Source organism: Erinaceus europaeus, chromosome 3 (genome assembly GCF_950295315.1).
Source record: "Erinaceus europaeus chromosome 3, mEriEur2.1, whole genome shotgun sequence".
In the NCBI taxonomy this organism is placed as follows: domain Eukaryota; kingdom Metazoa; phylum Chordata; class Mammalia; order Eulipotyphla; family Erinaceidae; genus Erinaceus; species Erinaceus europaeus.
In genome coordinates, this window is record NC_080164.1 from 65339942 (window position 1) to 65353690 (window position 13749).

Below are 13749 nucleotides of genomic sequence, written 5' to 3' on the forward strand. Positions count from 1 at the left end.
GGTGCACCCAGTTGAGTGCACACATTATTATGCACAGACTTGAGTTTGAGCCCTGCTCCCCACCTGCAGGGGGAAGCTTCATGAGTGATGAAGCAGGTCTGCAGGTATCTTATCTGTTCTCTCTCCCTCCCCCCTCAATTTCTCTCTATCAAGTACAATAGAAAAAGGGGTAAGAAAAGGAAAAAAAAAAAGGCCACCAGGAGTGGTGGATATACAGTGATAATCCTGGTGGCAATTAAAAAAAATTATAAATAAAAATTAAAAGGATACAAGAATATTCACAGCCCAAACCATTAATATTACCCTAGATAAGAAAGAGAAGAAGGAGTAATCCAAACAGAGGAGCTGATCTTTAGCTGAAAGTACCATGCCCTAGGAAGCTCCTTAGTTCAGGGCAAAAGTAGGTATCTGGTCACCCTGGAGAGTGGGAAAATACAAAAAAAAAAAAAAAAAAAAAAAAAACAATTAAGGGGAAATAAAAAGGGTTCTCATGATTTTCCTTTCATGGAAAGTAACTTAAATGAAAAAAAAGTAAGAACCTTCTGAGTTTTAAGAAATGAAGTAGGAGTGGTAAGGAATGCTGGTATGAGGCTATGGAGTAGTAAGGGGCAGGTGCCACCTTTTACTCTCTCTCTCTTTTTAAAATATTTTTATTTATTTGTTATTGGATAGAGACAGAGAGAAATTGAGAGGGGAGGGGAAAGTAAGAGGGAGAGAGACAGAGAGACACCTGCAATCCTGCTTCACCACTTGTGAAGCTTTTGCCCTGCAGGTGGGGACCAGGGGCTTGAACCTGGGTCCTTGTGTACTGTAACACATGTACTTAACCAGGTGAGCCACCACCTGCCCCCTTACTCTCTCTTTTTAAAGATTTAGTTACTTATTTTATTTATTTTTACCAGAGCACTGATTAGCTCTGGCTTATGGTGGTGTGGGGGTTTGAACCTGGGACTTTGGAGCTTCAAGCATGAGAGTCTCTTTGCATAATCATTATTCTATCTACCTCCACAAGATTTACTTATTTATTAATGAGAAAGGTAGGAGGAGACAGAAAGAACCAGACATCACTGGTATATGTACTGCTGGGGATTGAATTCAGGATCTCATGCTTGAGAGTCTAATGCTTTATCCACTATGCCACTTCCTGAACCACTCACTGTTTGCTCTCCATTCAACAGAGAAACAGAACATCACATTCAAGAAATTAAAAATCAATGAATAATCACTGTTTTTGAATATTTGCAGCTGACAGTGGCTGTAGTAAAGCTGGAGCTCACAGCTCTCTCTCTCTCTCTCTCTCTCTTTTTTTTTTTTTTTTTAACCAGAGCACTGGCTCAGCTCTGGTTTATAGGGGTGCAGGGGATTGAACCTGGGACTTCGGAGCCTCAGATATGATAGTCTCTTTGCATAACTCTTATGCTATCTACCCCTGCCTTTTTTTTTTTTTAATTGCCATCAGGGTTTTTGCTGGGGCTTGGTATCTCCATGATGAGTCCACTGCTCCTGGAGGTCACTTCTCTTCTTTTCTTTTTTCTTTCCTTTTCTCCTCTATTTCTTTCTTTTCCATCCCTTCCTTTCCTTCCTTTCCTTTCCTTCCTTTCCTTCCTTCCTTCTTTCCTCCCTCTCTCTTTTTTAATAGAGACAGAGAAAAACTGAGAGGGAAGCAGGGATAGAGAGGGAGAGACACAGATACTTCCAGTACTGCTTCACTTCCCTTCACATGTGAGGACAGGGGCTTGAACCCGGATCCTTTCAAATAGTAATATGTATGCTCTACTGTGTGTGTTACCACCTGGCCCAACTCACAGTTCTTACAGAGATAAATCATTATCTCTTCAGCAAATGACAAAACATAGCACAAAGCCACACCAGAGGTGGCACCAAGACAGAAGACTTCACAAACAAAACCTTTATGAGCTTCATTATTGTTTTATCACTAGTTAATGTGTGTATATATGTGTGTGTGTGTGTGTGTGTGTGTGTGTGTATGTGTAAAATTCTAGGTTCAAACGAGGTGACTGTGATGGTGGTGGGGAAGGAACATAAAGATCACATCCAGAACTCCTGTCTGACTGTGAGTATAAAAATAAAAAAGAAGGTCCAGGCAATGGGAACATGGTTAAGCGCTCATATTACAATGCGCAAGGATCTCGGTTTGAGTCCTTGGTCCCCACTTGTAGGGGGGAAGCTTCATAAGTGGTGAAGTAGGGCTGCAGGTGTTTCTTTGTCTCTTTCCTTCTCTATCTCCCCCTCCCTTCTCAGTTTCTTTCTGCCTCTATCTATAAATAAATAAATAAACAAACAATAATAATAAAAGAAACCACATTATCAGAGGGAAGGGGCTGAGAATGATGGTGTGGTGGAGGGTCCTCTTGGATGTAATAGCACAGGAACACTGTTGAATTATATCTGTATACACACTTAAATATACCCAAATAGATGTGAAGCTATAATTCTTTTTCTAAAAAAATTTTAACCTTTATTTATTTATTTTGAATAGAGACAGAGAGAAATTGTAAGGGAAGGGGGAAATGGAGTGGGAGAGAAACAGAGAGACACCTGCAGACCTGCTTCACCATTCATGAAGCTTTCCCCCTCTGCAGAAGGGGACTAGGGGCTTGAACCCAGATCCTTGCACACTGTAATGTGTGCGCTTAATCAGGTGCGCCACCGCCTGGCCCTGTGAAGCTATAATTCTATAATATTGTAAACCAATACATTTTGGAGGGAGGAGGATGAATAAATGAATATTTTACAAATAACCACAGGAGAAAGTTTTAGGGGCCAACTAGACTCAGGAAGTACTGAAAACCTCCAAGCAACCATCATTCACACATTAGCCACAGAAAGCCCATCTCCACAGTCTGCCACCCCCCTTTCCTTCCAAACCCAGCTCTTTTCTCTATTTAATAGCATCTGGCCACCTCCCACAAACACATGGCACCAGATCCAAGCCTTTCCCAGATGGCCCAGGTCTCTTACATGCAGTTTCGAGCAGCTAAATCTCGATGAAGAAAATTCCTATTGCTGAGGTACTCCATTCCCTGAGAAATATCCACCATGAACTTCAATAGTATCTGAACAGGAATATGCTGCAGGGTGGAAGAAACAAGGAAGGAGATTATTATTATTATTTAAATATTTTACTTATTTATTAATGAGAAAGGTAGGAGGAGAGAGAAAGAACCAGGCATCATTCTGGTACATGTGCTGCTGGGGATTGAACTCGGGACCTCATGCTTGAGAGTCCAATGCTTTAACCCTAACCCTAACCCTAACCATTAGATGGTGGTGCTACCTCCCAGACCACTATTTTTTTTTCTAAAGGAAAAACCAATAAGTAATTTCCATCTGAGAGGGAAAATGATGCTTTTATTTTTTAAAGGATGGGTGGTGAAATAAAGAAACAAATCTTTCATTTGGGCCCCACCATCCTCACAAGTAAATTTAAATTTTTATTTATTGAATTATTTTATTAAAAAATTTTAAAAAATATTTATTTATTTCCTTTTTGTTGCCCCTTTTAAAATTGTTGTTGTAGTTATTATTGTTGTTGATGTCATCATTGTTGGATAGGACAGAGAGAAATGGAGAGAGGAGGGAAAGAGAGGGGGAGAGAGAGACAGACACCTGCAGACCTGATTCACTGCCTGTGAAGCGACTCCTCTGCAGGTGGGAAGCTGGGGGCTTGAACTGGAATCCTCACACTGGTCCTCGCGCTTTGTACCATGTGCGCTTAACCTGCTGCGCTACTGCCCAAGTCCCTAATGACTTATTTTAAACAGCATATTCAGCTCTGGAATATGTTGGTGCTGGTGATTAAACTCAGGACTTCTGGTATGAAAGTCTGTGCTGGTGCTATCTCCCATCACACAAATAAGGCTTTAAACAAGGAGTGAAGCAGTAACAACACTAACACATGCTAAAACCCCTTAGTAAACATCACAAACTCTTCTCCCTGCTGACAGTGAGTAATACAAGGCCACATGTGGTAGAGTAGTCTTCTGCATGTGTTTGCTCTCTCTCTCTCTCTCATAAAATACATGCTTTTCAAAAGCACTGTTCCAGGAAAAGAGAAAAAAGACAGCGTTCTCTTTTTGTCTTCCAAATGGAGCTGCTGCCACTATCTCTTGACTACATGGAGCACCAGGGGCAGCAAGAGGGACAGAAAGACAATTCTGAACATCTGATAAGGATGATAACATCCTTGCCCCCAGCTCTGGAGCTGTCCTACTCCTGCATGAAAGCTTATATGTGGGGGAATATTTTGAACTGGTTTTTCTAGTATACATAGGTGAAGTCATTTGACTTCTCAAAGATCTGAAAAGTGAAACCCGAGTCACATTTCCTTCTTTATGAATCCACCCTTTCCACACCTTGATTTTGACACCCTGCTTTTTCTAGACACATGTGTTTTTTGTTCATGCTGACACTGGATGAATGGTTTTCTTAATTTATGATGTTATTCTACCCCTCCAAGAATGACAACTGTGATGACAGTGCAGAATAATTTTCAAAAGGTCTCCAGTCAGGGACTGGGGAGACAGTATAATGGTGATGCATGCAAAAGACTTTCACACCTGAGACCTTGAGGTCCCAGGTTCAATCCCCAGCAAAAGCCAGAGCTGAACAGTGCTCTGTTCTCTCTCCCTCTCATATAAATAAAACATTTTTAAAAAGCAATCCAGTCAAAAGTTATCTCTTTGCTGAAGCTCTAGAAAAGGCTGCTTGGATCTGTTTGATGCACTTATGCTTTAGCCTCTCTCCCTCTTTATGTCCCTACTCATGAGAGGTGGGGTCTAACCTCAAGGGGTGCTGTTCACAGAGACAATGAGCCCCCCAGGTCCTAGCACCCAGGCCCTGCTGAGAAGCCATTTATATAACTGAGACCTAGTTTGGGACCAGGATGCATTTATCCCCAAAAGAAAATCTCCTCACTCTCCATCTCTTTCTCTCTTTGAAATAAAGAGAATTACAAAAAAATTGAGCTAAGAGATGAAGAGCCATACATGCACAGGGTCTCAGAACCACAAGGGAGAAAAAAACAACTCCACAGTATAACCCCACTCTCTACATTAAGTCTGGACATTCTGTTGTTGTTACTGAATTGTCTTGCCAAGATATATATATATTTCCTTTTAAAATTTATTTATTTTTAAATTATTTATTTATTTATTTAATTACTAGAGCACTGCTCAGCTCTGGCTTATGGTGGTATAGGGGACTGAACCTGGGACTTCAGAACCTTAGGCATGAGAGTCTCTTTGCACTACCATTATGCTATCTACCCCTGCCCTAATGTATTTATTTTTATTATTGAATAGAGACAGAGAGAAATGAGAAGAGAAAAAGATAGAGTGGGAGAGGGGGTCAGGTGGTGGTATACCCGGTTAAGTGCACATACTACAAAGCACAGGGTTTGAGCCTCTGGCTCCCCATCCGCATCAAGAACACTTCATAAGCTGTAAAGCAGGTCTGCAGGTGTCTATCTTTCTCTCTCCCTCTCTGTTTCCCCTTCTTCTCTCAACTGATCTCTGTTCTATCCAATAAAAAGACCACAGCTCTATCATTCACCTGGGATCTGTGGCCCACACACACCTGGGCATGAAGTTTTAGCCTAGAGTTTAGTTTTGGTTTAGCTTCTCTATGTGAGAATCTGGGGCAGGCTTTACCCTGTGGGGTCACCGTTTCTCTTATAGGATATGGCTATCCACCAATTCCCAATAAGTTGTTACTAAGGCTGTATGGGGTGATGATAAAGGGAAAGGTGGATAGAGCCAATCCACCCTCAGCATCTCTGACAAACAGCTCAGTGCACCTTCCCTCTGGGAATTAAGGTGGATCCTGAAACCAGTGATTACAGGGCATGCAAGTGAGCAGAAACAGAAGAGACACCAAAAGGAAAAGGCTACTCTGACAGCACACAGGGTCTGCCCAGCTCCACTGCTGAGAGACTGAGACCACGGGGTTATAGTCCAGGCCCACTGCCTCCACCCATAAAATGAGGATGATAAGACCTAAGGGAAGGCCTGCTGTGAGGTCAAATACCACATTCAATCCCCAGGGTACACAATGAGCACAGAGTAAAGGTTAGTGTCTTCCTCCCCACCTCCATCCCCACTTTATTTGCAAGGTTAGAGGCTGAGATTGTCCAGGCCTTATTCCTTAAACCCTGAGAATTACTCAGCAACAAGAGTTATTACCTTTGGTCCTGTGTCCAGCCGAGAGTAGAGTAAGTAGGTATGCAGATCCCCATATTTCATGAATGGTAGAATTACCATGGGCTTTGGGATGCCTTGAGAGCTCATTTCTATACAAACACCTGAAATTAAAAACAGAGTCAGTTACAAAGAGTCCTTGTTGCATGAGATCAGAAAGGTCCTGCAGGGGCACTGGCTAAATTGAAACCACGTGCTGTAACTGAACAGCTAAAAGAAAATAAATGGCTACAATTTATACACGGGATGTTAGAAAATAGAAACACACTAGGCCTAATTTTTTTCCCCTTTGAGATTAGTGCTAATCCTTGCATGAGAACTCTTAAAAACCAGTCCTTAACAAATACAGTGATCTGGAAACCTATAGAGTTTATGCCATATCAAGTCTAAGTGAGGGGTAGCAACTGCATGAGAATTACAGGGCAAACTACTGATAGTTTCATGTGACAGTTAAATGCAACCAAAGCTAAAGCCATTAAAAGAATTTGTAGGGTCTGTCGATAAAAGTCACACCCCCAAATTTTAATACCGGTACAGAAGAAAACTTGCAGCACCATTTATCAAGGAATCTAGAACTAGAGGCCTGATAAAACTGTCACCTGATAGCAGGCTTGCAAAGCCCTGGCACACTGAGGTGAAATACAAAGTGTGATTGTTCTCAGAGTCAGTTTAAGTCAATTGCTGCAAATGAGCAACAGTAGTTTCTTTGACACTGTGTCCAACATTAGTTTTTCACATCTCTCTGCAGTGTCAATCATAATAAAACCTTCAAAGTTTCAAAAAAAAAAATTTGGCATTTGTCAAGTCACAGAACAGGAAAAAAACTTTGTGGCATAGCTAATTATTTTAAGGTTTCTTGTCACTGGGTAAGTGGTATTTTTCTTTTTTTTTAAGTTAATGTTGCTATAAAGCCACATTCTGATCCTTGAAGTGAGTCCCACGAAATTGTCAGTGTTAATCCCAAGAAATCAATTCTTTAGAGGTTGGGTGGTGGCACACCTGGTTAGTGCACATGCTACAGTGTGCAAGGACCTGGGTTCGAGCCCCCAGTCCCCACATGCAGGGAGGGAAGCTTTGCAAGTGGTGAAACAGGTCTGCAGGTGTCTCTCTGTCTCCCCTTCAGCTCTCAATTTCTAGCTGTTTCTATCCAATAAAGAAACTACAAAAAAGAAATCAATTCTTTAAAACTGTCAAAGATAAACTGTGGAATCTGTCTAGTTTTATACTTTTATTGTAGTGAATTCATCAATAAAAGTAAAATAAACCAGTAAGAAGTATGACACGACCCATTCTCATGCCTTGCCTTTGATCAGTTGCTAGTTATTTTAATCCACACTCTCTTAACTCAGTATATATCCTAAACATTTCCGAACTATAGGTGTCCAGGAAATGCAGAATCGTTTTTACTATGATCCTGGAAAATGTAACCATAGGAGAAGTCCTTTGGGTGAAAAACCCATTGTTAAAAATTATGTTGGGGGTGCAATCCAGGAGGTGGTGCAATGGGTGAAGGATTGGTCTCTCAAGCAAAAGGTCCCAAGTTCGATCACTGGCATTCCATGTACCAGAGTGATGTTTGGTGTTTCTCTCTCCACCCTCACCCCATCAGTAAATAAACATTAAAAAAAATTACTCTGGAGTTATGTGAAGTACAAATTTATTTGTATCCCCCCCCTCTCCCAGCCCCATAGAGATGAATAGCTGAATGCCTTTGGCCACCAAAAACATATTTCTTTGAGGTACCTAGGAGTCGGATGACGTTGGGGTGGTTGAAGTCTTTCATACATGCGGCCTCACTGAGAAACTCCTCAATCTCTCGCAGTGAAAAGTTGTCCACTAAATGAAAAGATGGGAAATGTTACACACAAATCATTTACACCAGGAAAGGGAGTGAGGCAATAGCAATTTTGTTCTTTAAGAGTAAAATCAGGAAAAGGCAAAATTATTGCTCTAGGAAACAGATGAGTGATCTTCATGGACTGATTGAGAAGGGAAAGGAGTATGACTAGGTAGGTGGTAATGTGGGAATCATGGAATTTGTGTGAAATACTGAATGGCTTTGTCAAAACCAACAAAAACTACAACACAGAGTGAGCCACATGTCACTTATAACACAACTCAGATGATAACAATGTATCAACATGGGCTCATCAATTGTAAAAATATATACATAAGACATGAATACTGAGGGAAATAGTGAGAGGGGAATGGGGCATGTGGAAACTGTATTTTCTCTTTAATGTTCCTTAAAGTCTAAAATCACTCTAGAAATTAAAGCATATTGGTTTAAGGAAAAGTAAATCAAACCATCCAGTCTGTGATTATTTTTGCCTTAGAAAAACAAACAAAAAAACAAACAAAAAAAAGAAAAGTACACATGCCTTTCTCTCCTTTTAAAATTTTTTTATATTTATTTATTTTCCTTTATGTTGCCCTTGTTGTTTTTTTATTGTTGTTGTAGTTATTATTGTTATTGATGTCATTGTTACATAGGACAGAGAGAAATGGAGAGAGGAGGGGATGACAGAGAGGGGCAGAGAAAGATAGATAGATACCTGCTGACCTGCTTCACCGCTTGTGAAGCAGCTACCTTGCAGGTGGGGAGCCGGGGGCTCAAACCGGGATCCTGACACAGGTCCTTGTGACACAGGTCCTTGCACTTCACACCACATGGGCTTAACCCGCTGCGCTACCTCCTGACTCCTTCTCTCCTTTTTTTTTTTTTTTTTTAAAGAACATATTTATTTATTCATGAGAAAGATGGGTGGGTCAGAGAAAAAGAACCAGACATCACATGATCACATGTGCTGCTGGGGACTGAACTTGGGACCTCATGGTTGAGAATCCAATGCTTTATCCACTGTGCCACCTCTCAGACCACAACACATGCTTTTTCTCTATTAGCACAAACAAGTCTGGTTGTTAAACCATGCCTTGTGAACTGGGTACACTTTTATGCTAATTTTTTTGGGAGGGTTAAATCAATCTATGAATAATTTTAAATTTAATATAATGCTAAATAGAAAAAGTTAGTCCTTTTTTATTTTAATTTTATTTTCCCCTTTGTTGCCCTTGTTTAACATTGTTGTGGTTATTGATGTCATTGTTGTTGGATAGGACAGAGAGAAATGGAGAGAGGAGGGGAAGACAGAGAGGGGGAGAGAAAGATACCTCAGACCTGCTTCACTGCTTGTGAAGCAACTCCCCTGAGGTGGGGAGCTGGGGGCCCACACTGGGATCCTTATGCCGGTCCTTGCGCTTTGCCCCACATGCGCTTAACCCATTGCGCCAATGCCTGACTCCCCGAAAAAGGTAGTCCTAAGAACACATACTGGGGGTCCAGGAGATGGGACCTGATAGAGTGCAGAGTTCACTAAACATGGGGAGCTGGGTTTCAGTTTCTGGCTACCACATAGGAGAACCATGCAAAGGAGAAGCTTCATGAGCAGTGCCACAGTATCTCACCATATTCTGACTCTCTCTGTCTCTCAGCCCCTGTCTGGGAAAAAAAAAAAGTCCATCCCAAGAGAGCTAATGAAGCCCTGGCAGAGGGTGTGGGAGCGGGGAAGACAGATACTGTATGAATTCACTTATCTATGGTGCTGAAAGTAGTCAGATTAAAGAAACAAAAATTAGAATGGCAGGTGTCAGAGGCAAAGAGGAGAGAGGGGAAGAGAAGTACAGTTTTACTTTTGCGAGATGAAAAGTTTCTGTAATGTACTAGGTGCAGTGGTGCAGTGGCTAGGCCAATGAACTTGCAAGCATAAGGCCCTGAGTTCAATCCCAGGTACGACACATGCTAGAGTGATGCTCTGGTTCTCTTTCTATATCTTCTACTTTCCCTCATAAATGAAAAAAAAAAAAGATTAAAAAAGTTCTGTAGATGGATGGTGGCGATGATTGCACAAAAATGTGAATGTACTTAGTATAATTGAACTTAAAAATGGTTAATATGGTATATCTTATTTTATCATTAAAAACAAAAAAATTTAGTTAAAAAAAACAATATAGGGAGTTGGGCGGTAGCACAGTGGGTTAAGCACAGGTGGCACAAAGCTGCAAGGACTGGCATAAGGATTCCAGTTGGAGCCCCCAGCTCCCCACCTGCAGGGGAGTTGCTTCACAAGCGGTGAAGCAGGTCTGCAGGTGTCTATTTTTCTCTCCCCCTCTCTGTCTTCTCCTCCTCTCTCCATTTCTCTCTGTCCTATCCAACAACAATGACACCAATCATAACTACAACAACAATAAAAAACAACAAGGGCAACAAAAGGGAATAAATAATAAATAGATATTTAAAAAATCTTAAAAAAATCCAACAATATAAGTGGTCTGGGAGGTGGTGCAGTGGATAAAGCGTTGGACTCTCAAGCATGAGGTCCTGTGATCGATCCCCGGCAGCACATGTACTAGAGTGATGTCTGGTTCTCTCTCTCTCCTCCTTTCTCATTAATAAATAAATAAAATCTTAAAAAAATATATATATAATCAAGTACGCCTCAGGAAATCAACTTTAACAGTATTAGCACTGAAATCAGACATGAGGGAGAGTACAATATAGGTTGCAGGTTTAATATAGATTAATCTTTGTCCTATTATAGGTTATTAAAAAATGTGGGCCAAGTAAACAGCACAATGCTTTCTGATATAGATTATCATGCCTGAGTCTTGAGAGTCCTGGGTTCAATCCTTGGCACTACCTACCAAGTAGTGTCAGTATAAGCTGGACGGTGCTCTGGTTTGAAAAAAAAAAAAGCAAAGAAAAAGAAATTAATTCTACAGGTCCATGAAAAATGATGAATGAAATAGTGGGGGTTGTATTGCTAAATGGGAATCTGGGGAATGTTATGCATGTAAAAAAAAAAAAAAGAAGTAGAAACGCAAAGCAGAAATTGACTGAGTTTGGAGTATGGCACCAAAGTAAGAAAGCAGAAGTATACTAGAGTTTGCAGTGAGTACCTCCCTAATACTTCCTCTCCACTTTTCCAAGCTTTGGGTCCATGATTGCTCAACAATTTGTTTGGCTTTGTATGTTAACTCTCTTTTCAGTCACCAGGTTCCAGGTGTCATCAGGATGCCGGCCAGACTTCCCTGGATTGAAGACACCACCAATGTGTCCTGGAGCTCAGCTTCCCCAGAGACCCATCCTACTAGGGAAAGAGAGAGGCAGACTGGGAGTATGGACCGACCAGTCAACGCCCATGTTCAGCGAGGAAGCAATTACAGAAGCCAGACCTTCTACCTTCTGCAACCCTCAATGACCCTGGGTCCATGCTCCCAGAGGGATAGAGAATGGGAAAGCTATCGGGGGAGGGGGTGGGATATGGAGATTGGGCGGTGGGAATTGTGTGGAGTTGTACCCCTCCTACCCTATGGTTTTGTTAATTAATCCTTTCTTTAATAAAAAATAAAAAAATAAATAAATAAAAAAAGAAATTAATTCTGTTGACTTGAAAAATGTCTGTTGACTTTGCTTTAACCTATTCAGTGTTCTGCAAACAACTAAGTGGTGGAACAGGAGGGGTAGTCTGTCTGCAAATCCTTCCTTGAGGCTCCAATCTCCAGACAAATGTAGATGAGCATGAGGTTTGAGGGTTGAAAACAACACTTTGGATTTTTTGATAATTAACAGACAAGTGATTCTAATTAGGTTAAAGAATAGCAGAGTCAAAGCTAGAGAGGAAGCTTCCTGGCCATGTTCTGTTGTTAAAATTCGGACGGCTCTTGCTGGGCGGGTTTAGCTTCAGGGGCGGGTAACAGAGATGTGGAGACAACGGAGACAACGGCTGGGCAGGGAAGCTGTATTTCTTTATTCAGGAACAACGATTCATAAACTAAGACAAACTAATCACCAAACAGAACTCTGCTGTCTCTTTGCGGCGGCACAAGCACTCTCTCTTACTCTGGAACTCAGGAACCCTCCAACTCTGGAACTCTCGAACTCTGAAACTCTTCCATTGTGGAACTCTCTCTTACTCTGTAACTCAGGAACTCTCCAACTCTGGCACTCCCCGAACTCTGGCAGGGTCCCTAGGGGCGGGGCCTAGCAGGCCGGCGAAATTAACTGGGTGATCTAATTCTCTTGGCAGGGGAGGGCTAGAACAAACCAATGTAAAGCATACGACAATGTTCCTTTCACTAGGCCCCATCAACTTCCTTTTCAGTGGGGGATATGAAGGGACACATAGTGTCCAATAAAATGTAGTTCAAATGTTAAGAATGCAGCTCAGTACTGGACTAGGTTTTGAATGGGTTCAGTTTCAAGGAGAACTCTAACTCTGAGACAATAGGGGACAAAGCTGGGGACAAAGCTTTCACAATACTTCCTACTTATATTGTCTTCTTGTTCCTATTCCACGAATGTAATGTAATGTGGAAATAACTGTGATGTCCTTTGGCATACAGTGGGAATTATGCAAAAATTATCCACTATAATACATATAAGAAATCTTTAAAAAGTTAAAAGCAGAGCCAGGGTGTACTATTGTACACCTAGCAAAACACATACTTCTTTTTTTTTGGGGGGGGTTCTTTTTTTAAAAAAATATTTTATTTATTTATTTATTCCCTTTTGTTGCCCTTGTTGATTTATTCATGTCGTCGTTGTTGAATAGAGAGAAATGGAGAGAGGAGGGGAAGACAGAGGGGGTGAGAAAGAGAGACACCTGCAGATCTGCTTCACCGCGACTCCCCTGCAGGTGGGGAGCCGGGGGCTTGACCCTTTATGCTAGTCCTGTGCTTAACCCAATGTGCTACCGCCTGACTCCCGGGGGGTTTTCCTTCTTCTTCTTCTTCTTTTTTTTTTTTTTTGTATTTTATTTATTTTATTTTTGAGAGAGATGCAGAAAGAGAGAAACACCAGAGCACTGCATAGCTCTGGTTTATTGTGGTGCGGGGAATTGAATCTGGGGACTTTGGAGCTTCAGGCATGAGAGTCTCTTTGCATAACCATTATTCTTTTTTTTTTTTTTTTTCCCCTCCAGGGTTATTGCTGGGCTCGGTGCCTGCACCATGAATCCACCGCTCCTGGAGGCCATTTCCCCCCCCCTTTTGTTGCCCTTGTTGTAGCTTCGTTGTGGTTATTATTATTGCCCTTGTTGATGCAATTCGTTGTTGGATAGGACAGAGAGAAATGGAGAGAGGAGGGGAAGACAGAAAAGGGGAGAGAAAGATAGACACCTGCAGACCTGCTTCACCGCCTGTGAAGCGACTCCCCTGCAGGTGGGGAGCCGGGGGCTCGAACCGGGATCATTAAGCCGGTCCCTGCGCTTTGCGCCACATGCGCTTAACCCACTGTGCCACCTCCCGACCCCCTGCATAACCATTATTCTATCTACCCCTGCCTGGGGAAGTTTTCTAAGTGGTGAAGCAGTCTTTCTTTCTCCCTCTCTGTCTCCCCTTCCTTCTCAACTTCTCTCAGGTTCTACAATAAATAAATAAATAAATAAATAAACAAACGGAGTGTGTGTGTGTGTGCATGTGCGTGTGTGTGCGTGCGAGCATGTGGTGGTGGGGGAATGATTGCCAGGAGAGC

General features: G+C 41.8%; 1 protein-coding gene across 4 annotated transcripts in view; it reads right to left on the reverse strand.

Moving 5' to 3' along the window:
* Positions 1-13749, reverse strand: part of MERTK (MER proto-oncogene, tyrosine kinase) — a 131087-nt gene that overhangs the window by 15787 nt on the left and 101551 nt on the right. For all 4 annotated transcript variants that reach the window (XM_060187340.1, XM_060187339.1, XM_060187341.1 and 1 more), the window contains 3 exons: positions 7962-8054; positions 6204-6322; positions 2983-3092 (listed from right to left, as the gene is read on the reverse strand). In XM_060187340.1, coding sequence (XP_060043323.1) covers positions 2983-3092; positions 6204-6322; positions 7962-8054 — 322 coding nt within the window. The remainder of the gene's footprint in view (positions 1-2982; positions 3093-6203; positions 6323-7961; positions 8055-13749) is intronic.